The sequence below is a fragment of the Phallusia mammillata genome, chromosome 2 (genome assembly GCF_965637545.1).
Source record: "Phallusia mammillata chromosome 2, kaPhaMamm4.hap1.1, whole genome shotgun sequence".
NCBI classification, from domain to species: domain Eukaryota; kingdom Metazoa; phylum Chordata; class Ascidiacea; order Phlebobranchia; family Ascidiidae; genus Phallusia; species Phallusia mammillata.
This window is the reverse complement of record NC_137253.1, coordinates 5,438,174-5,463,273: the sequence shown is the minus strand read 5'-3', so window position 1 is coordinate 5,463,273 and position 25,100 is coordinate 5,438,174. Positions and strand designations below refer to the sequence as shown.

The window sequence follows — 25,100 nt, the reverse complement described above, 5'->3', positions numbered from 1 at the left end:
TAAATCGTATAGCACGCGCTACAAAAACGTTTGATTGTGCGACTTTGTTTTTATGTTCGTACCGTAACTTGTACGGAATAATTGTGTGTTAAAAGATTTTTTTTTAAACTGTAAACGCAGAAATAAGCTGAAAATTTTTTTTCTCATCGGGAATGGTTGCTACACTAATATTGTAGCTATGTAACACGACGCTTGATCCTAGCCCTGTGCCTTCACGAGCCCGCGCTATAGCGTTATATTGTACATTGCATCGTAACAAACTTAGCTGGATGACTTTTGTGTACCTCAAATGTAAATGGAAATATCGTATGCAGAGCAAATTGCCGATCTGTGGAACAATTGTAACCGAAAGAAGTTTAAAGAGTTCTACTTTTCATTTTATTGTCTATGAAGATTTAATGGTAAACTTAGAAAAAATCTTGTGCTTTTTTTAGTAAGTGTTCCTTAGTTTTTTTTTTAGAACCTTGTTTTACAAGAAGTGCAACTATGCATTGTGGTTAAAACTTGATCCAAAGATTGAGCTTAACAGTCCGGCGATCGATGTTAACTGTTTATGGCATCACCATATATATTGTGACACTTGTGGTGCCTGCTTTTTTTGCATTGTTTGCACACAGTTGGCCTTCAAAAAGTCTATCGCATTTGGCTATTAGGCTGATAATTTTCAGTCCAACAAAATCTATTAGAGAGCAGTTTTGAAATCCAAATATTTAGCAAAAGAGTTTTATTTACGTTACGGCCGCTGGTACATACATTTTAGTGTACATGTTTACCACCACATAAGTTTGTCTCAGTCGTAAACATGCTGGTTGTGGACCCCTGCTTCAGAACAACAAACCGGCAAACGCGAGAGGCGAAACACAAGTTTCGGGATGGGGAAATTAGCTTCGCGCGACGCGAGGAACGTGAGACATCAAAAGAAGAAAGCAATGTGCGGAACAAAACAAATGATTCAACATGTTGCAATCTCGTATTGTTCAAAAACACAACGATTACGTCATTGTGTGTTGTCCTTATCTTCGCTCTTGGCATGTCGTTTACGCCAATAATAAATAGCGGCACTCACCAAACCAATAACAACTATACAGCAAGCGATGCCGATTCCTGCCCATGCGCCGGTTGCTGCGAAGGAAAGGCATAATTAGGCTGTACCCTAAAAGTCTGTGTTGAACAAAAATAACAAATATCTTACGCAAACATATCACCCCAGTTGTGGTCCATCGGTCAGGGCCATCACAGTATGCTTTAATAATGCCGCTGTGTCCATTTCTACATGGTACATCAATAGATTCGCCGACTGGCGTAATTCCAAATAGTGTATTATTAAGTGAATCATCCACAGGAATCCTGCTTTGATTGCAGCTTTCTGTTCAACAGACGTTGATTTTACTTACTTTTGTATTGTAAACAAAATGCTAAGTGTTGTCATTGTCGGATTTTGATGCACTGTCATAACATTTATTTGTTAAATGTTAACGCAGGTTATTACACACCTTTTACACAATGAAGTACATCACTCCATGTTCCATCTTCCAGGCATATGGCAGTGCTTTCAGCCGAAATGTAACCCGATAAGCATGTGAATTTATGAATACCAAGAAAACCTAGGTTTTGTGGTACATTTTGCTCAATACCAGGTTGTGTCAAGTTGGTACAAACTGTAAAAAATAATTAATGTTAATTTAAAATGATTGTATTATTGAAAAACCTATTCGAACTATGCAGAAAGTTTTTACTAAACATAAAATTTTAACATAAAGCAGTCAAAAAATCTGACTGTTTTATTAAACTTACATGATGGCAGCAAAGTTACATTTCCTATGTCATTTTCAGCATCATCAAGTATTTGGAACAAATGATTACTTGATGTTAGATTTTTCAAAATTGTAGTCGATTCAATCAGTTGAGAGTAGAGACCTGCTGTTGAACACCTATAAATCATGTAATTTGCCTTTTTTCAGACATTTGGATATGTGTGGATGTGCCCAAAAAGTCATTTTTTGTCACACTGTAACTTTGTCATACTAATCATGACTATTATAACAAGTTATTAAACTTATGGGTGTGTGTGTGTTTTATTTAATTATAAGCTTATATGTCGTAAAGCATAAACATTTAAACCTAAATGTTGAGACATGTTGAGTTTAGTTAATTTCTTTGAAATGTGTTTACAGTTGATGGAGTTTGAATACCCTGGAGCCATAATGCAAAATAAATGAAAAAAAACAGACATGTAACCAATAAATAAAGAGCTTACTCTATATTTTTAGAACAAACCACTGGTGATTGAGATTGTATTTGTCCAACAGGTTTCTGAAAGCACAACAAACATATCATTAATCACTAATGACAGTTAAACAATTATTACTAACTACCAAACATATCTGCATGTTGTTAGAAGAAATTAAATATTTTAGAGCCAAGTTTTTCATGATAGAAGCAAAACTTAAATGCATTTGTATGGTTTAAAACAGTAATATAATAGTGACAAGTATCCAGTGCATGCTGGTTGTTTCATTCCGTTGTCATGGTGCTGATGAAAAATTTAACAAGCCCTCCCATACACTAGGTATAAAATTGATAACACTGACGCACAAAGAAAAAAATATATCCAACATATCATACCTCATCAAGAGTAAAAGAGACAGATGTGATAGATCTAAATCTAATAATAAGTGTAATACGGACATCTGCTCCAATAGCTTGTTTGGGGGAGGGAGAGACTAGAATGGTTAAAACTTCAGTATTTGCTGCAACTGAAAAAAAGTTGTATTTAAATACATTCTGCTTTCTTCAAAAGCACAGTAGGATTTTAAAACATAAAGACACCACTAAGAAATTCAATTTTAAACTATTTAAGTAATTCTGATAATAACCTCTAAAACTTTACCGAGTTTACAAAGGACACCAATGACCATCAAGAAAAATACAATGTGCCCTGATTGGAACATTTTTCAGAATTGTAAAACTGTAGGTTGAACTAGCCAATGAAGCAACCAAAACAGATGGTTTGGTTTATTAAAAGTTTCTTAGTTCCACACACTCTGGATACTGTTGATCTGACTAAGTTGTTCTCTGAACACTGATTAACCATAATGCTAAATCGTTGCACAAACGTACTGTAAGTATCCCAAAACATGTCACCTGGGGAACCACCTAGTATACCATACCAGGGAATTTTTTCACAAATGGAGATTTTTCCTTCCCTTGAAATTCTACGATGCCACCCACACTTTGCCATTTGTCTCTGAAATGCTGAAAGGTATTGCACAAGCACAACCCCAGGGAAACCACCTGGTATTTCCACACCAAGGGACTTTTTTCATGAGACTGCTGTCAGTTACAGTGAAGACACAATTTTTGACGTCTCACAAGCTTTGCCGATTGTCTCCTAGGAATGCTAAAAGATATGGCTCAAGCACAGGAAAAGATATCTTCACAAGCATGTAGCACCTTTTTGTAGGCATTCTTGGGTCTGTGCCTGGTTCAACGCACAAGTCTTTTGATTTTTCTGTTAAAGGTATCACTATATTGCTACTTTCACAGGAGAGGTAAATGGTATTGCGAAAAATAGAAAAATTGTATTCTTTTAAACCATTTGTAAGCACACAAAATGAAGCCAGGTACTATAAACTGAGTTTCATGTTTTTATTCCCCAGTTTTTTTTCACGCTTGAAACCTTTTACATACGCATTAAAAGTACTTTTAAGAAAACCCGAACTTAAAGTTGTAATTAACCAATTGAAATTAGCTGTCACTTACATGATACATTGCTTACTGCACAACGTTGTTATTGCTAACGATATGTTGTGCAGCGCATAACACCTGAATGATATGTAATATCTATTCTGGTGTAGTATCAAAATAGGGACTTTACAGAAAAAGGGGACTTTCCCGGCAAAAAAAGACTGCGTAATGACTATTTTGTACAGTAAAACCGAAAGACTGTAAATCCTTGGTTTAAACAGAATCAGTCGGTTTTAAATGAAGGAATATATATTTCGCCTATGTGGCATCATCAGTTCCTGTAACCGAAATACTATTTTGTAATATAGTATCACGTGGTATATCTACAAAAAAAATTAAAGTTTGAATTAGTAATATTGGATACAGTTCGTTTTCTCGTTTAACTGTTCTTGTACAGATCAACTAACTGTTGTTGTACAAGAAAATATAACGACGCAATCGCTAAGGCGGAAATAACCGAGACAAAACGGTCCTTCGTATTAAAAGTGTTATGTGACTAAAGGCTACAAGAGTAAGGTTGGCCGATTCTGGGTAAGCGTAGGAGCCATTCATGTGTGAAAACCGCCTAAAATCCCCCCATTTTATTACACACAATAAAGTTTTTATTACAACACTCTTTCGTTCGATGTACTTTTTTATTTTGCCCCCTATATTTCTTATTATACATTGACCTTATAAACTGTGAGGTTTTAAAGATTTCTAGATTCTACGATATTGGTGTTGCGCTTTGTACTATTCTGTGTCGTTTTACGTGGAGAATATAAAACAATAGAAATAAATAACGACACATTTTGACTTCGCTCACTAGATGGGGAACAGTATCGATTTTTAGCTAACTCTCGTCGTCGCTGGTTTGGACGTTGTTTTTCAAGACGTAAAAGTAATTACTAGACCATTTTCTAAAAGCCAGAACTGGAGTTGAACCCCATATTTGTTTGGCGTTGGACCCGAACGGGAACCGAACCAGTAAAAATTGCAGTTTGTTTCATACTTTGCTAGTTTTTTTTAAAACATCGCATTGTCGAATACAGTGCATGAGACAACACTTACGGGGCGTGTCGAAAATAACATTGTACGGGCAACATTCTTTGGGAGTTTTACACAGCCAGGTAGATGATGGAAAGAATTAATTAAAATCGAATAAAAATTTGAACCGGTTGAAAAACCGCAAACCGGTTCGGACTGGATGACTTGTCCAAACCGGAACAAAACCGGATCCCGAAAATATTCATTTTTAAAAACCGGAACCGAACCCGACCCTTAAAAACAAAACGAAGTGAACCCGAACCGAACCTGAACCCGTATAACAAGCGGTTCGACTCCCTGGTTACCACTAAAGCAAAAGTATATGTAACTAGTACTTTTATCGTAACTATTATACAAAATGTATTTGTGAACAACATTTAATCAATAGTTCCTTTGGAAACGAATAATGTTTTGCCAAATACCTGTTCTGCTTTAAGAAAAATACTTGTTTAAATTAGCAGTTTTACCAACATTATGCTTAAGAAACGGAAAGTTGGATTAACCTATGTCAGTGGTTCTCAAACTGTGCGTCGTTTCAATTTTCCAAGGGCGTCGCAGAATATTTCCGTTTCGTGGCTGAACTCAGTTTATTTTAAAAAAATGAGGTTTCAGTGCAGGTGACGTATATCTACGTCCAAATACTTTTTGCGTAGAGTGCGGATTGACGTAAATTTACCTCAAAAGTTTTTGACCAAAAATGCGGCTGTCCGTTAATGTACGTCGAGACCAAACAGTACAAGCAGCAAGTGCGTGATAGGCGCGTGTCTGGGGCGACGCTTGGCGGGCATTAAACTTGATTATGTGAACGGAGTCTTGCTTCTTAACAATGTAACAAAGGCGACTTTTCTAGCAAAGGCTTGAGGTAGTTATAACGTATAATTGTTAGAAAAGTTTGAAGTAATTATTGTGCATGAGTTTTAGCAGTAATTTTTTGTGCATCAGTCATATTGTGCGTAAGTTGAAACATTACTTTCATTGTAATTCGTTATTGATGCTGTTAAGGCCTTGCAGCAGACAAGACAATGCAATTGTGCGCAATAATTAAAACAATTAACAAAAGTCCGCAGGTAATTGCCGGGTGCACTGAAAGTGTTGAGTAACTTTGTCGAAAAACAGTTAGGCTAAATTTGTTCTCTAAGTGCTGTTTAAAGGATTTAAATTAACTGTTTATTGATAAGTTTTAACTTTTATTTGCTAGTGCGTCGCAAGTCCAGAAAACTTTTCCAGAGGCGTCGCAACAAAAAAAAGTTTGAGAACCACTGACCTATGTGAACATTGGGTTAATTGTTTAGTGTTTTGTGACTATTTTGAGTTTGCTTAAGTTACGTTTGGCAAAAGAACACATAGCGACACAACTACACTGAACCATCACTAACCCGAACATAGCTGCGCAGTTACGGAGCGCAAAGTGGCTCTGTGGAAATTTAGACAACAAAATTTTATGTGGGAAAGGACATAAAATTGCGTTTCTCGAAGAAATTAGATGTTTTAATTAAGCGCCTATACACAGTCACAGCAATTTGTACTGCAGCAGCACCAAGATATCCTAGATTCGCTTATTTTTTGGGTTATTACAAAGAATCTGTTTCATATTAAAGAACTTTTATCTCATAATACAGGGCCTTTGTGATTTGACATGAAACAAACAATTAATCCAATATTTATGCGGATATGTGTACATTTCTATTCACAAGGTTCGAACCCAGAACCCTCCTGGGGACAAGTCCCGGTCAGCTTTTTATGTCTGTAGCTGCCTAACGTTTGGATAGGTTGCTGTAAAAAAATACTACGGTACATCTTTAGACAACCAGGAGGACAGCAATTCGACGGTGTGGTAAACTCTCATTCTCCTATTGTGTTGGCTTTATCAAAAGATAGTATACGGTTGCTGCTTATGGAGTCCCTTACCACACAAGAACACATCCCCGAGTTTAATGTGAACCAATGTTCAAAATCTTTTATAGCTTTTATCTGCACGTGTTTGCTAGTCTATTTACTGCCTTTAATGGCATAAAATGATGCGTGGATTTTACTTTTTATTTCATTCGAGTATAACACAAGATGCGTCGAGACGTGTCTTTTACAAATATATTGGATTGTATATTTCTTGTCAGAATCTTTAAAATCAAAAATTGTGTACCCAAACTCTGTTATTTAAGTGCAAATTGCGTGATACTGGTGTTGGCCACTAGGCAGTGCACAGGATCGATTTTCTTTTACTTCTACCTTGTCGAAGGCGTTCACATCCACCTTGCTCGCTTCGCTAAACATGAGCAAACTCATAAGACCATGGCGAAACCATTACGATCGATTGCTCTACTACAAATATGGCTTGCACTATTTTAAGTCATACACTTTCTTCGGTTTTTGAAACCGTTTCTAGTGTCCACGTTTGAGAAAACAATATAGCCGGTTAACAATATTTTTACTTTAACGACGAGTGTCTACAGCAGGGGTGGGCAACCTTTGTTACTGTAGGACCGATTATAAATGTCAAAATTGGATCGAGGGCCGCACATGTGCATCACACAAAGTGATTTTGTTTGTTTCTTGCCAAATATGCTTAACTACTAGTAAAATTCGTATTTGATTCTAGCCACATTTTGCAAGATCGCAGAAAACTAGCATCAGGCGCATTAATCAGCTTAAAAATATGTAATAATTGGACTCGTTTGCCAGTACTTTTGAAATCCAAGCGTCTCTGCGGGCCGCAGGTTGCCCACCCCTGGTCTACAGTATATTAACAATTTTAGTTACAACTGTAAAACCACAATGCATTTTTTTAAAAACTTTATGTTGGAAAGAGGTTTATCTGAATAATTGTTTTAATTCAAGCCTATCCCCTTTGCTTCTTCTTTAAGCATTAGGTATTTATAATATGTCACAGTTTGTTTGGCTCAATGTTTTTATAATTTTTTTTTGTTTTGAATATTATGTTACCCCATAGTCAGCAAGTCTGTTTTAAACCAAAATACCGAAGCTCGCCAATACAGCATGACTATAAAGTTCTGCGGGGCAAAATAACGCAGAGGGGTCTGTGGCAACCACAACATCGTCCACATGTGTGTCCACAAGTCAATGTTTACGAAACGTCAGTCTGTATTATTGTGACTTGAGCCTATAGCATAATGTTTCAAAAAATCCTGTAGTTGAATCCACTACGTGTTCGAACGTACACAAAAGCTCATATTGTTACTTTTCGAAATTTTCTGTCGTACATGCATGTATGTATGACACACAGGCGTTAATGTTCCTTTGTAACTAAAATCCACCTTATTGTTTTCCGTTGAATACACGACATTGCACTTCTGGAGATGAATAAAGAGCGAGTTTGTACATACCACCAATCGATTGGGTTTTTGTTTGTGCATATTCCCTACTGGCATTGTACGTTGCAATCATAACGCAAATCATTACCTAATATAATGACATTTGTATTTGGCGTTTTTGGTAAACAATATGTAGGTAGTTTGTTGTTTGTGCCATGAATAAGCGGTTTTGGGAGTGGGTGCACTCAGACTATTTTAGGCCTTGGTTGACAGGAACTGACGCGTTGAATGTCTATTCGTTTTGTTTTTCAGTCAGTAATAAGTGTTTATAATAAGTCACAGTTTGTTTGGCTTGATGCTTTCATAAACTTTGTTTTGTCTGAAATATTATTTTCCCTCGTAGTCAGCAAGTCTGTTTAGAGCCAAAATACCGAAGCCCACCAACACAGCATGACTGTAAAGTTCTGCTGAGCAAAAAAACGCAGAGGGGTCTGTGGCAACCAAACTTTGTGTCTAATTTTCGGCCATAACTTAGCCATTGGATTCGCTGGGAAAATATAGAGCAATTTTTTCATCCAGCGACCGGTAAAAGTAAATTTAATTAGTATTTACTGTGTTGTTAAATTGCTTTGCTACGTGATTTCAATGATGATGATGTAACAATGCATTTTGTGCAAATAAAAATGGCTTATATGTCGGGGCTTGTCTGCGCTTTAAGAGCAAAATTGACAGGTAGGAATAGTTTTGTGCTTGTCCGAGCAGAGTCAGAACCCGAGTACTCGGTACTTCAGCGCTCGGTTGCATTAACTAAGCCGAGCGTTATACCCACTGCGAAACCGTGCTACGAATTGATTGTAAGCTTTAATTCAATGGGCAAGTCACAAACCCGTTTGTTTACATCACAATTAAACGTGTAATTTGTTCACTGCTTACGTACGGAAGCAGGGCCTCCAAGAATAAGAGTAACTGTTTTTAAAAAATAGTTTCTATTCGTGCGTGTTTTCAAATGTGTTTTCTATTCGTGCTGTTGTTACTTGAAAAACGTTGGTGTCACCTGGCGTTGGCTTGCTTCACATGTTACACAGAATGCACCTTTACAACTTGAATACGGCCCCGGTATCTAAACAAGAGGCATAAAATTAACAAGAAACACCATGTAGATGGGAGCGGTGCGTGACCGTTCCAAAACAACGCGTGATCGACCAAGCAGAATAATGTCAATTTTGCCCATCCCTGATACCAACTACCGTCATTCTGGCAGAATTGTAGCTAGACCATACCAAAATAGTTTTAAAAGTGGCCGGTGCGATACCAAAATAGATTAAACATTTTTTTTTTTAAAGTGCACCCAATTTTACAAAATTTAGAACACTTACATACAAAAGAAACAAATGATTTGAAAAATCAATCATAGTATAACTATAATTAACATTAGAAAAACCAAATTGAACATGCCCCGAATTTGACCGTTTTATACGTCATATGCGTAAAAGTCAAAATTCAAAGTATTTGGGTATCATTTTGCTAAATTTCTCCCAACGGAGATTGATATCACTGGTTAGGGATTTTTATTCTCTACAAGAATCTGTTAATCTTTAGACAATATCATCTGCGAAGGTTGTGTACACATTTTTCTAAAAAAAAGTGTACACATTTTTGTAAAATTTGGTGCACTTTTATAAAAAAAATATGTTTAATCTATTTGGGTATCGTACCTGCCACTTTTAAAACTATTTTGCCTCACTGTATGATGTGGGTCCTCTACTTTTTTGCGCTTTATAACGTCTTAACGTTGCGCAAGTATTTCCAAAAAAATGAGTGTTTTAGTGCAATTGTGTTTCTACAATTGCTTCACTGAGCGAAATAAACTCAACTTACTCATATTTTTACGGTTCTACGTATGTAATTATAGGCAATGGAGCTTTCTTGGTGGAACCAAATGCGCCTTTTCTTGAGGAGCTTTTAAATGGCTACAAAGATTCAAAAATGGCAAGTAACCACTGTAGATACCCACTTTTATAAACTGACGAAACGTAATGTGTTTTTTGTAGATCGGCAAACATCCATCACACCTTGGCTGCGTTCGGCCTAGAACCCTCTCATTAACTCGTAAAGATCTTCCAATTCACATTGAGGAGACCTCAATGCAGCGACCAAATGGGTGGGCCGATAAAGAATTGATTGTAAAATCCAATTACAATTTGAGCGACAACTATATGCTGCATATTCACCCACAACTTATCAAAAGGAGTTTTTCCAAGGTAATAACCGTTTTATGCTTCTTGGTTAGAATTTAAGAGTTCGTGTTTTTTTTAAAAGTGTATCGATATCTTTTGCTTCCACACTTTGTGTTTAAGTTTTCAAACGTTTTACGCTTTTCACAAGGGCAGTCAACCTTCACCCTTGTACACTTAATGTAGCCCTAACAGGAATAAAGATGTAAATCCATGATCAACTGCAAAAGGAACACTTACCAACGATTGTCATTAAAAATGCAAAATTGTGACGTCATAACAAGAATTTAGTAACTTTAGAATATAGTAACTATTGTGATACCTGTTTGGAGGTATGTTGTACTGTTGCATCTGGTACACCCCATCAAAGTTGTACACCCTTTTTAAAACTATCGTACGATGCACCATGGTGCATGCATCCGTTTGAAAGCACTGTACTGAAATGCATCTAATTAATTGGGTTCGGCCAAAACCGCATTTTCCACAGTTTCTGAGATAAAAACATAATTTTTGCTACCAGGCAAACAGTGGTGTTACACAAGAGCATAGGTGTGTTTTATTATCATTTAGTTTTGTAATTTGTCAAGTTTTTTACAGCCATGACTGCCAGCCCGCCAATTAATTGCTGACTTTTGTCTGTAAAGAAAAAACGATGGTGTTTTACAAATCTTTACGTCTTATAACTATAATGATATTTATAATCATTATAGTTATGGCGTACTTTAAAAGATTGTGTGGTACTTATATTAGGCAAAAAGACACGTTATACGCCTTTAGCGTATGTTCGTAAAATATTTCTGTTAAAACGGCCGATCAGTCGAAACAAATTCGGCAAACCAAAAAGTCGGTACATGACTACTTATACTTTTTGTTTTGCCACTTGGAATTAAACAAAGTATTAAAAGTACAGCGCATGGACTATCTCATATTCCCTTTTTCGACAGTTTGTTATTGGTGTAAGTTAAAATCATACTTGATTTTACTATGTCTTATTGAGTTTAGTATTTTTCTACTTTCTCAGGATTTTTCCGGATGGGAGATTGACAAGATCCGTGTCCACGATTCGTCGTACGGAGAGGCTGCAAGAGCATCACTCTTCGGAACCCGGGACCTTGTGTTCTTGCGGGGAGAGGAAAGTCATGCAGAGGACAGAAAACCGCAAAAACCGATTAAGTTCCTTGCACATGATGACAAGGCAAACTAAAGAAAGGCTCCTGCTGGTATTTAGAGCAAAACCAATTGTTTAAAAAAATCGTAAAATTTTAACTATCCCCTTCGTCGGAGGTTTTATTATCCTCACATAATGCAAGACTTATACACAGGAATTGCTTACGACCTATGCTCTACAGACCTTGAAGAAAAGTATAAATGTTAAAGGCCGATACGATTTCGTTGAAAAGACACAGTTTTTTTTTGCTCTGTAGCATTACTTTGACAACTTGTTTAACACGAAAGTGATAAATTAACAAAATATGATTGTTGATGGTAGAAGAATGTCATCAATCAAAAAGGAAGGATTACCAAAATGATATGTCAAAATTGATGAATCTTTTTACTTTACAAAATCTTTTACGGCGTATTTTTCTGGCTAAATTCAATAAAATTCTGGGGTTTTAACATTTGAGTGTAATAATGCACGCTAAATGCCATTTTTTTTTGGATTTTTGTTTACATTTTTACCGGTCCCACAGCGTAGAAAGGTTGGGAACCACTGGGCTAGACAACTCGTGTTTTATGTAGAGATAGACTTTAGGTCCGTCTTCCATCCATGTGGTATTTCTAAACCAAACTGTATTATTCTGGTCATACGTGTGGTTAAGTGATTTTTATTTGATGCTGTATACAAAGACCCTTCTACTGATCGCTAAATGACTCTGTTCCTTTGTTAGTTTGGTAACCGTGAATGCCGCTAAATTTGTGCCTGCTGCCTTGTTTAAATTTAAAACATGTTTGCAGAAACCGCTTTTTTACACTTGTGCTCGCATGCTGCTATGTTCTCGACTCACGAGCGCCACTACTGACCCTTTTTGCAGAATAAAAGAGTTCGTTATAAAACTCATGCTGTCTTGGAGTTTAAATGAAGTTTTATAGCAGCGGTTCCCAAACTGGGGTCCGCGGTCCTTTAGCGGTCCGTGAGGCGATTTTGGGGGGACGGCGAAGCGGTTAAAGTAATTCTATAATCTTTTTTGGTGTCAGTTTGTGCCACTAAATAAGTTTAAATCAAAGTAAAATTGAGAATCAACTGCCTCCATTGCTTAACAATATAGCCTTTATTGAATGACAACTATCAAAAATGTAATTGTTCGCGCACAATTGTAGTGCGTTTGTCTTGTCTGTGATGTCACAAGCTGTGTTCGGATGACTTTTATGCGCAATTTTGCATAACTAGCTAAAATCCTGAAATCAACTTTCGTTTTTATGAAATGCATATTTGGGCTCACGGGACGCGAGCTCTCAAAATAATGGCAAAGGGAGGGTTTTGAAAAAAAATAAAATATATATATATTTATAAATTTAGCGCTCACCTTGTTATAGAACAAATGGTTTTCAATGGCCTGATCAATGAAACTTAAAAAATACGCTACCACGTTTATTCTTCTCTTTGTTGAGGAGGAAGACAAGAGTTTAAACCACAGATAAACGATCAACAATTTAAAAATACTGTACTTTATTAGCATACAAATAAGCTAACTTGATGGCAACATGAAAAACTCGATATGTTTCTGCGTTTTATGAAAGATAAATAAGATTTCAGCAGACGCTTCCTCTGCTTTCCAACAAAGCAACTGCACACAGAATTGGCCTCGTGATGTATGCTTTTTGTGAAGTGTGTTGTGATTGTTCATGGCCTTTGTGTATTTCTTAAGCAAAAAGACATTTGTAGTATTTTTCATAACCAAACGTTTAAATTAAAATTTCTAGGACTGCCTCAAAAGGTATATGAACATTTTTTTTTTTGTTCCACTAGGGATAAATGTACAGGAGAAAAATTGGTCTGTGATGTAATTGACAGTTTGCATTCAGGATGGCAATGAATCACTTGGTGGTGCACAGGATGGATTCTTTTGACTTTTGTTTTGATTCAGGTGTCTTTGCGTTTTTCACAGAACTCGCAAGATTTGCTGAACCAATAATCAAACAGGATAACCAGACCACAGTGAAACATCAAAGGCGCGTATATTAATCTACCAAAAAGATGAGCTGCACCTGCATGTCAGGCTACACTTTTACTTTAGATATCACAAGCGATTTCTTTGAATACAAACGTTTTTTGTGTAATCTAGCTTTTTCTGCATAAAACCGGGAAAAAATGAATTGATTTTGAAATGCATTTTTTTGTAGATTTGTTAATGGATACGTGTTTAGAAATTTCTTTACCGCATAGTCACCAAGTTGGTTTTAAAACACAACTACAAAACCCATTAAGTTAACACAGCATGACTATACATATTTACAGATGAAATTAACACAGTATAAAGGTGGGTATAGCAACCAAAACAACCCAACAGGTTTGCGGTAGCAACCAAACCTTGACAGAAAGCCTACAAGCCAAACAAATGACTTGAACATTTTGAGGTGTTTTAAACCATCGTTATTGTGGCCCACTGTGTGTGCCATTGCCATAATGACGTGGCTGATATAGTTGATCGAGGTCTGTTTTCAAAACACAATATCGCCAACAAAGGTGCCTTTAAGCTAATGTTTACGAAACGTCTGTCTGTATTGTTGCTGCTTAGGGGGAGGAGGGCGTTCTTTTTTGTTTCCTTTCATATGTAAGACACAGCATAAATTAATTAGATGTTTGCAAATGTTAATAAAACAGTATTTAAATCACATAACATGAAATTGAATAAAGCAGCAAACTTATTCTTTTATTGCAAAAAGTTTCTTGATGTTAAAGTAATCATTTTTATGCAACCCTATTTTTCAGTCATACTTTTATGCAACCCTATTTTTCAGTCTTGGTTATTCATTCTACTAATTGTTACAAAATACATAAAGATACCAAGTCAAAAATTAAAAAAATAAATAAATTAGTGCCATTAAATGTGTCACTTAAAAGGCGGTATACATTTCTTCTTAAAATTTGATTGACGTAGTTGACCAATAACCATATTAATATTGAACTAATTAAAAATGTATGGCAGAAATATGCATTAAAGATTTTATCTACTTGTACAAACAAAAGTTGACTCAGTCCACTTTGAGTTTTTTAACACTTAGGCTATGCCTTTTTATAACTATTAGATCTTAAGACTATGTTCTTTAAGCATGCATATTTCCACATTAACACAATATGTTACTATGTTTATTGTGTCAAGGTGCACATTAACAAATACAAAACCTTGTTCACAAAACCTTACCTGATTGAACCAAACTTCATTATGTGTTATTGAAAAGAAACAAACCAAAATATGCTAGCTGTTTTTGTTGTGTTATATAAATTGTAACATTTGAGGAATCCAGTCTTTCTTTGAAACTCGCCTAAACCAAACTCAAACAGAAAAAAAATTAGTATATTCCATTCTTTACAAGAAATTATAAAACCTCTGCAAAAAATAAATGTTCTACTGCAACATTTACAGAATAATACGGTGGCCCACAAGTGCAATTCAACATTTTTTTGGCAGACATTTATTTTTCAGTGCAAACATTTATTTTTCCATGCAAACATTTATTTTTCAGTGCAAACATTTATTTTGCAGTGCAACATTTTTATTTCAGTGTAAAAATTTATTTTTCGATGCAAACGTTTATTTTTCAGTGCAAACATTTTTATTTCAGTGCAAACATTTATTTTTCGATGCAAACATTTATTTTTCGATGCAAACATTTATTTTTCAGTGCAAACATTTTTATTTCAGTGCAAACATTTATTTTTCAGTGCAAAAATGTTTTTTGTTGCAAACGTTTTTTAAGCAAACAATGACTTCATCATCTAAGACTTATACGGCGTGTCAAAAATTGCAAACTGACATTATTGCGCAGCCTACAGCCGGAGCTTTAGCATGCCGTCAAAACCGCCGACTTAGACCAGACCCTGTTTAGTTGGTTAGGTCACCGCTTAATCAGGCCTTGTCCGGGCCAAGTGTGCTAAGCGATGGCTTAATGCGGTGGTTCTCAACCTTTCATAGATCGTGCCCCCCATTCAAGTAACCTTCAGGACCTGTGCCCCCAATAAGTAACCCCATAGATAAAAAACTTACTTAAATTAAAGTCCAGGATTTATAGGGATAGTAATAAATTTCTATAAAACAGACAAACGGCATAAATATTAAGACATGGGCCATGCGTACCTTAACACGGACAGTGCTCACGTTTTACAAATTGCTATGGCCGTGAAATTAAAACGCCGAATCCTAAAAATAGGTAACGGCAAATCAACTTTTTAGTTCCAGAATAGTTAAAGTTTAAAATTCAGCTTTAATCACATCAAAATAAGTAGGTATGGTACTTGGTGGCCCCAATGTGCCACGAAGACCGAGTGACAATTTGTCGATTAAATCAAAAATACGAATGAACATCCATATGTGATAAATCCAAAGTCAAGACATCTGTAACATATCCCTAATTCTGTGCATTGCGAAAGAAAGGGTTTACGCCACGAAGGAAAAATGACTTAATGTCTCTTGGCGAATGTTTCTGGTGAACTGACGCGCGTGGCCCAGAGGGCCCCGGTTGAGAATCACTGACGTAGTTCATTGAACAGGGGCTAAGTCTGGGCTTAGCGAACTAAACAAAGTCAACTAAAGGCTTAACAAATTTAACATGGGCTAAGTAAGGGCTATATGGACAGATTGGGGGCGGGCTAAGCTGGCTGTGCGAGCGAAGCTGGAGTACACTTTAGGCGTAACCGGGAAGAAGAAGGCTCAATAAACCCATATGCAGCAATGGTTTCTAAAGGACTAGGCCACTTACTAATAGTGCACAAATAAAAGCAGTTTTACTTGAATTAAATATATGTGTCGGTTTACCTACTTTACTTTGGCATTATAAAGAAAACTATAGTTCGATGTGACGGACAATTTGATTTTTTTTTGAGAAGTTAACACAAGGGGTAGTTGAAGTATTGGACCTTTATTTTAAACTAAACAATAATAGGAATTGTGATGTTTATTGCTTGACAATGAAGCCTATTATCAAGCTTTAATGAAAAAACAACACAACATTTTACATGTCCTGCAATGCAGCTAAGACAAACAACTCCAGCGTTTTGGTCTTTGGCACACTGTGCAGAGAGTAGGCTACAGACAGAATGTAAATGTGGACAAGTGCAAAAAAAATCATATTAACTTGAAATCCACAACATACTTGTTATTATAATTTTTACTAACTATAGAAAGTACTGAATTGTTTAGTGGCCAAGGTTTACAACCAATTGCCGGTGTAATGTGCATTTTATCGCGTTTCCACCATCTTGAAAAAATTTGACACACCCTGTAATTGAACCTAAAAAATTTTTTGCACTGAAAAATAAATGTTTCACCAAAAAAATGTTTGCACTGAAAAATAAATGTTTGCACTGAAAAATAAATGTTTGCACTGAAAAATAAATGTTTGCACTGAAAATAAAATGTTTGCACTGAAAATAAAATGTTTGCATCAAAAAATAAATGTTTGCACTGAAAAATAAATGTTTGCATCGAAAAATAAATGTTTGCACTGAAAAATAAATGTTTGCACTGAAAAATAAATGTTTGCACTGAAAAATAAATGTTTGCACTGAAAAATAAATGTTTGCACTGAAAAATAAATGTTTGCACTGAAAAATAAATGTTTGCACTGAAAAATAAATGTTTGCACTGAAAAATAAATGTTTGCACTGAAAAATAAATGTTTGCACTGAAAAATAAATGTTTGCACTGAAAAATAAATGTTTGCACTGAAAAATAAAATGTTTGCACTGAAAATAAAATGTTTGCACTGGAAAATAAAATGTTTGCACTGAAAATAAAATGTTTGCACTGAAAAATAAAATGTTTGCACTGAAAAATAAAATGTTTGCACCAAAAAAATGTTTGCACTGAAAAATAAATGTTTGCACTGAAAAATAAATGTTTGCATCGAAAAATAAATGTTTGCACTGAAAAATAAATGTTTGCACTGAAAATAAAATGTTTGCACTGAAAATAAAATGTTTGCACTGAAAAATAAATGTTTGCACTGAAAAATAAATGTTTGCACTGAAAATAAAATGTGTGCACTGAAAATAAAATGTTTGCACTGAAAAATAAATGTTTGCACTGAAAAATAAATGTTTGCATCGAAAAACAAATGTTTGCACTGAAAAATAAATGTTTGCATCGAAAAATAAATGTTTGCACTGAAAAATAAATGTTTGCACTGAAAATAAAATGTTTGCATCAAAAAATAAATGTTTGCACTGAAAAATAAATGTTTGCATCGAAAAATAAATGTTTGCACTGAAAAATAAATGTTTGCACTGAAAAATAAATGTTTGCACTGAAAAATAAATGTTTGCACTGAAAAATAAATGTTTGCACTGAAAAATAAATGTTTGCACTGAAAAAAAAATGTTTGCATCAAAAAATAAATGTTTGCACTGAAAATAAAATGTTTGCACTGAAAATAAAATGTTTGCACTGAAAAATAAAATGTTTGCATCAAAAAATAAATGTTTGCACTGAAAAATAAAATGTTTGCACTGAAAAATAAAATGTTTGCATCAAAAAATAAATGTTTGCACTGAAAAATAAATGTTTGCACTGAAAATAAATGTTTGCACTGAAAAATAAATGTTTGCACTGAAAAATAAAATGTTTGCATCAAAAAATAAATGTTTGCACTGAAAAATAAATGTTTGCACTGAAAATAAAATGTTTGCACTGAAAAATAAATGTTTGCATCAAAAAATAAATGTTTGCACTGAAAATAAAATGTTTGCATCAAAAAATAAAATGTTTGCACTGAAAAATAAAATGTTTGCATCAAGAAATAAATGTTTGCATCAAAAAATAAATGTTTGCACTGAAAATAAATGTTTGCATCAAAAAATAAATGTTTGCATCAAAAAATAAAATGTTTGCACTGAAAAATAAATGTTTGCACTAAAAAATAAATGTTTGCACTGAAAAATAAATGTTTGCACTGAAAAATAAATGTTTGCACTGAAAAATAAATGTTTGCACTGAAAAATAAATGTTTGCACTGAAAAATAAATGTTTGCATCAAAAAATAAATGTTTGCACTGAAAATAAAATGTTTGCACTGAAAATAAAATGTTTGCACTGAAAAATAAAATGTTTGCATCAAAAAATAAATGTTTGCACTGAAAAATAAAATGTTTGCACTGAAAAATAAAATGTTTGCATCAAAAAATAAATGTTTGCACTGAAAAATAAATGTTTGCACTGAAAATAAATGTTTGCACTGAAAAATAAATGTTTGCACTGAAAAATAAAATGTTTGCATCAAAAAATAAAATGTTTGCACTGAAAAATAAAATGTTTGCACTGAAAAATAAAATGTTTGCATCAAAAAATAAATGTTTGCACTGAAAAATAAATGTTTGCACTGAAAAATAAAATGTTTGCATCAAAAAATAAAATGTTTGCACTGAAAAATAAAATGTTTGCATCAAAAAATAAAATGTTTGCATCAAAAAATAAAATGTTTGCACTGAAAAATAAAATGTTTGCATCAAAAAATAAATGTTTGCACTGAAAAATAAATGTTTGCACTGAAAATAAATGTTTGCACTGAAAAATAAATGTTTGTACTGGAAAATAAAATGTTTGCATCAAAAAATAAATGTTTGCACTGAAAAATAAATGTTTGCACAGAAAATCAAATGTTTGCACTGAAAATAAAATGTTTGCATCGAAAAATAAAATGTTTGCACTGAAAAATAAAATGTTTGCATCGAAAAATAAAATGTTTGCACTGAAAAATAAAATGGTTGCATCAAAAAATAAATGTTTGCATCAAAAAATAAATGTTTGCACTGAAAATAAAATGTTTGCATCAAAAAATAAATGTTTGCATCAAAAAATAAATGTTTGCACTGAAAAATAAATGTTTGCACTGAAAATAAAATGTTTGCATCAAAAAATAAATGTTTGCATCAAAAAATAAATGTTTGCACTGAAAAATAAATGTTTGCACTGAAAATAAAATGTTTGCACTGAAAATAAAATGTTTGCACTGAAAAATAAAATGTTTGCATCAAAAAATAAATGTTTGCATCAAAAAATAAATGTTTGCACTGAAAAATAAATGTTTGCATCGAAAATAAAATGTTTGCACTGAAAAATAAATGTTTGCACTGAAAAATAAAATGTTTGCATCGAAAAATAAATGTTTGCACTGAAAAATAAATGTTTGCACTGAAAATAAAATGTTTGCACTGAAAAATAAAATGTTTGCATCAAAAAATAAAATGTTTGCACTGAAAAATAAAATGTTTGCATCAAAAAATAAATGTTTGCACTGAAAAATAAATGTTTGCACTGAAAAAAAAAAGGTTTGCATCAAAAAATAAAATGTTTGCACTGAAAAATAAAATGTTTGCACTGAAAATAAAATGTTTGCACTGAAAAATAAAATGTTTGCATCAAAAAATAAAATGTTTGCATCAAAAAATAAAATGTCTGCACTGAAAAATAAAATGTTTGCACTGAAAAATAAATGTTTGCATCAAAAAATAAATGTTTGCACTGAAAAATAAATGTTTGCACTGAAAATAAAATGTTTGCACTGAAAATAAAATGTTTGCATCGAAAAATAAAATGTTTGCACTGAAAAATAAAATGTTTGCACTGAAAATAAAATGTTTGCATCGAAAAATAAAATGTTTGCACTGAAAAATAAATGTTTGCATCAAAAAAAAAATGTTTGCATCAAAAAATAAATGTTTGCACTGAAAATAAAATGTTTGCATCAAAAAATAAATGTTTGCATCAAAAAATAAATGTTTGCACTGAAAAATAAATGTTTGCACTGAAAATAAAATGTTTGCACTGAAAATAAAATGTTTGCACTGAAAATAAAATGTTTGCACTGAAAAATAAAATGTTTGCATCAAAAAATAAATGTTTGCATCAAAAAATAAATGTTTGCACTGAAAATAAAATGTTTGCATCAAAAAATAAATGTTTGCATCAAAAAATAAATGTTTGCACTGAAAAATAAATGTTTGCACTGAAAATAAAATGTTTGCACTGAAAATAAAATGTTTGCACTGAAAAATAAAATGTTTGCATCAAAAAATAAATGTTTGCATCAAAAAATAAATGTTTGCACTGAAAAATAAATGTTTGCATCGAAAATAAAATGTTTGCACTGAAAAATAAATGTTTGCACTGAAAAATAAAATGTTTGCATCAAAAAATAAATGTTTGCACTGAAAAATAAATGTTTGCACTGAAAATAAAATGTTTGCACTGAAAAATAAAATGTTTGCATCAAAAAATAAAATGTTTGCACTGAAAAATAAAATGTTTGCATCAAAAAATAAATGTTTGCACTGAAAAATAAAATGTTTGCATCAAAAAATAAAATGTTTGCACTGAAAAATAAAATGTTTGCATCAAAAAATAAATGTTTGCACTGAAAAATAAATGTTTGCACTGAAAAAAAAAAGGTTTGCATCAAAAAATAAAATGTTTGCACTGAAAAATAAAATGTTTGCACTGAAAATAAAATGTTTGCACTGAAAAATAAAATGTTTGCATCAAAAAATAAAATGTTTGCATCAAAAAATAAAATGTCTGCACTGAAAAATAAAATGTTTGCACTGAAAAATAAATGTTTGCATCAAAAAATAAATGTTTGCACTGAAAAATAAATGTTTGCACTGAAAATAAAATGTTTGCACTGAAAATAAAATGTTTGCATCGAAAAATAAAATGTTTGCACTGAAAAATAAAATGTTTGCACTGAAAATAAAATGTTTGCATCGAAAAATAAAATGTTTGCACTGAAAAATAAATGTTTGCATCAAAAAAAAAATGTTTGCATCAAAAAATAAATGTTTGCACTGAAAATAAAATGTTTGCATCAAAAAATAAATGTTTGCATCAAAAAATAAATGTTTGCACTGAAAAATAAATGTTTGCACTGAAAATAAAATGTTTGCACTGAAAATAAAATGTTTGCACTGAAAATAAAATGTTTGCACTGAAAAATAAAATGTTTGCATCAAAAAATAAATGTTTGCATCAAAAAATAAATGTTTGCACTGAAAATAAAATGTTTGCATCAAAAAATAAATGTTTGCATCAAAAAATAAATGTTTGCACTGAAAAATAAATGTTTGCACTGAAAATAAAATGTTTGCACTGAAAATAAAATGTTTGCACTGAAAAATAAAATGTTTGCATCAAAAAATAAATGTTTGCATCAAAAAATAAATGTTTGCACTGAAAAATAAATGTTTGCATCGAAAATAAAATGTTTGCACTGAAAAATAAATGTTTGCACTGAAAAATAAAATGTTTGCATCAAAAAATAAATGTTTGCACTGAAAAATAAATGTTTGCACTGAAAATAAAATGTTTGCACTGAAAAATAAAATGTTTGCATCAAAAAATAAAATGTTTGCACTGAAAAATAAAATGTTTGCATCAAAAAATAAATGTTTGCACTGAAAAATAAATGTTTGCACTGAAAAAAAAAAGGTTTGCATCAAAAAATAAAATGTTTGCACTGAAAAATAAAATGTTTGCACTGAAAATAAAATGTTTGCACTGAAAAATAAAATGTTTGCATCAAAAAATAAAATGTTTGCACTGAAAAATAAAATGTTTGCATCAAAAAATAAATGTTTGCACTGAAAAATAAATGTTTGCACTGAAAATAAATGTTTGCACTGAAAAATAAATGTTTGCACTGAAAAATAAAATGTTTGCATCAAAAAATAAAAAGTTTGCACTGAAAAATAAAATATTTGCATCAAAAAATAAAATGTTTGCATCAAAAAATAAAATGTCTGCACTGAAAAATAAAATGTTTGCACTTAAAAATAAATGTTTGCATCAAAAAATAAATGTTTGCACTGAAAAATAAATGTTTGCACTGAAAATAAAATGTTTGCACTGAAAATAAAATGTTTGCATCGAAAAAATAAATGTTTGCACTGAAAAATAAAATGTTTGCACTGAAAAATAAAATGTTTGCATCAAAAAATAAATGTTTGCACTGAAAAATAAAATGTTTGCACTGAAAAATAAAATGTTTGCATCAAAAAATAAATGTTTGCACTGAAAAATAAATGTTTGCACTGAAAATAAATGTTTGCACTGAAAAATAAATGTTTGCACTGAAAAATAAAATGTTTGCATCAAAAAATAAAAAGTTTGCACTGAAAAATAAAATGTTTGCATCAAAAAATAAAATGTTTGCATCAAAAAATAAAATGTCTGCACTGAAAAATAAAATGTTTGCACTGAAAAATAAATGTTTGCATCAAAAAATAAATGTTTGCACTGAAAAATAAATGTTTGCACTGAAAATAAAATGTTTGCACTGAAAATAAAATGTTTGCATCGAAAAATAAAATGTTTGCACTGAAAAATAAAATGTTTGCACTGAAAATAAAATGTTTGCATCGAAAAATAAAATGTTTGCACTGAAAAATAAATGTTTGCATCAAAAAATAAATGTTTGCATCAAAAAATAAATGTTTGCACTGAAAATAAAATGTTTGCATCAAAAAATAAATGTTTGCATCAAAAAATAAATGTTTGCACTGAAAAATAAATGTTTGCACTGAAAATAAAATGTTTGCACTGAAAATAAAATGTTTGCACTGAAAATAAAATGTTTGCACTGAAAAATAAAATGTTTGCATCAAAAAATAAATGTTTGCATCGAAAAATAAATGTTTGCACTGAAAAATAAATGTTTGCACTGAAAAATAAATGTTTGCACTGAAAATAAAATGTTTGCACTGAAAAATAAATGTTTGCACTGAAAAATAAAATGTTTGCATCAAAAAATAAATGTTTGCACTGCAAAATAAATGTTTGCACTGAAAATAAAATGTTTGCACTGAAAATAAAATGTTTGCATCGAAAAATAAAATGTTTGCATCAAAAAAAAAATGTTTGCATCAAAAAATAAATGTTTGCACTGAAAATAAAATGTTTGCATCAAAAAATAAATGTTTGCATCAAAAATAAATGTTTGCACTGAAAATAAAATGTTTGCACTGAAAATAAAATGTTTGCACTGAAAAATAAAATGTTTGCATCAAAAAATAAATGTTTGCATCAAAAAATAAATGTTTGCACTGAAAAATAAATGTTTGCACTGAAAAATAAATGTTTGCACTGAAAATAAAATGTTTGCATCAAAAAATAAATGTTTGCACTGAAAATAAAATGTTTGCATCAAAAAATAAATGTTTGCATCAAAAATAAATGTTTGCACTGAAAATAAAATGTTTGCACTGAAAATAAAATGTTTGCACTGAAAAATAAAATGTTTGCATCAAAAAATAAATGTTTGCATCAAAAAATAAATGTTTGCACTGAAAAATAAATGTTTGCACTGAAAAATAAATGTTTGCACTGAAAATAAAATGTTTGCACTGAAAAATAAATGTTTGCACTGAAAAATAAAATGTTTGCATCAAAAAATAAATGTTTGCACTGCAAAATAAATGTTTGCACTGAAAATAAAATGTTTGCACTGAAAATAAAATGTTTGCATCGAAAAATAAAATGTTTGCATCAAAAAATGAATGTTTGCATCAAAAAATAAATGTTTGCACTGAAAATAAAATGTTTGCATCAAAAAATAAATGTTTGCATCAAAAATAAATGTTTGCACTGAAAAATAAATGTTTGCACTGAAAATCAAATGTTTGCATCAAAAAATAAATGTTTGCATCAAAAAATAAATGTTTGCACTGAAAAATAAATGTTTGCACTGAAAATAAAATGTTTGCACTGAAAATAAAATGTTTGCATCAAAAAATAAAATGTTTGCACTGAAAAATAAAATGTTTGCACTGAAAAATAAATGTTTGCACTGAAAAATAAATGTTTGCACTGAAAATAAAATGTTTGCACTGAAAATAAAATGTTTGCATCGAAAAATAAAATGTTTGCACTGAAAAATAAATGTTTGCACTGAAAAATAAATGTTTGCCTCAAAAAATAAATGTTTGCACTGAAAATAAAATGTTTGCACTGAAAATAAAATGTTTGCACTGGAAAATAAAATGTTTGCATCAAAAAATAAATGTTTGCACTGAAAAATAAAATGTTTGCACTGAAAAATAAAAGGTTTGCACCAAAAAAATGTTTGCACTGAAAAATAAATGTTTGCACTGAAAATAAAATGTTTGCACTGAAAAATAAATGTTTGCACTGAAAATAAAATGTTTGCACTGAAAATAAAATGTTTGCATCGAAAAATAAATGTTTGCACTGAAAAATAAATGTTTGCACTGAAAATAAAATGTTTGCATCAAAAAATAAATGTTTGCACTGAAAAATAAATGTTTGCACTGAAAAATAAATGTTTGCATCGAAAAATAAATGTTTGCACTGAAAAATAAATGTTTGCACTGAAAAATAAATGTTTGCATCGAAAAATAAATGTTTGCACTGAAAAATAAATGTTTGCACTGAAAAATAAATGTTTGCACTGAAAATAAAATGTTTGCACTGAAAATAAAATGTTTGCACTGAAAAATAAAATGTTTGCATCAAAAAATAAATGTTTGCATCAAAAAATAAATGTTTGCACTGAAAAATAAATGTTTGCACTGAAAAATAAATGTTTGCACTGAAAATAAAATGTTTGCACTGAAAAATAAATGTTTGCACTGAAAAATAAAATGTTTGCATCAAAA

At 32.0% G+C, this 25,100-nt stretch overlaps 1 protein-coding gene across 1 annotated transcript; it reads right to left on the bottom strand.

Annotated features, from left to right (window-relative positions):
- Nucleotides 1-709: 709 nt before the first annotated feature.
- Nucleotides 710-3,703, bottom strand: LOC145214959 (uncharacterized). The gene is made up of 7 exons (XM_080083604.1): nucleotides 3,145-3,703; nucleotides 2,626-2,756; nucleotides 2,258-2,313; nucleotides 1,795-1,931; nucleotides 1,494-1,658; nucleotides 1,193-1,366; nucleotides 710-1,122 (listed from the first exon to the last, which is right to left on the bottom strand). Exons 1-7 carry the CDS (start codon nucleotides 3,239-3,241, stop codon nucleotides 998-1,000), a joined length of 885 nt encoding a protein of 294 aa, XP_079939730.1. The 5' UTR covers nucleotides 3,242-3,703; the 3' UTR covers nucleotides 710-997.
- Between the last annotated feature and the right edge of the window lie 21,397 nt (nucleotides 3,704-25,100).

What these genes read in the sequence shown, in the direction of transcription:
- LOC145214959 (XM_080083604.1), bottom strand. Translation starts at nt 3,241, where the DNA reads ATGGCAAAGTGTGGGTGGCATCGTAGAATTTCAAGGGAAGGAAAAATC. An exon ending in TATACTAGGTGGTTCCCCAG is followed by an intron (nt 2,757 to 3,144) that starts GTGACATGTTTT and finishes ACTTTTTTTCAG; the next exon opens with TTGCAGCAAATACTGAAGTT. An exon ending in TGTAACTTTGCTGCCATCAT is followed by an intron (nt 1,659 to 1,794) that starts GTAAGTTTAATA and finishes TATTTTTTACAG; the next exon opens with TTTGTACCAACTTGACACAA.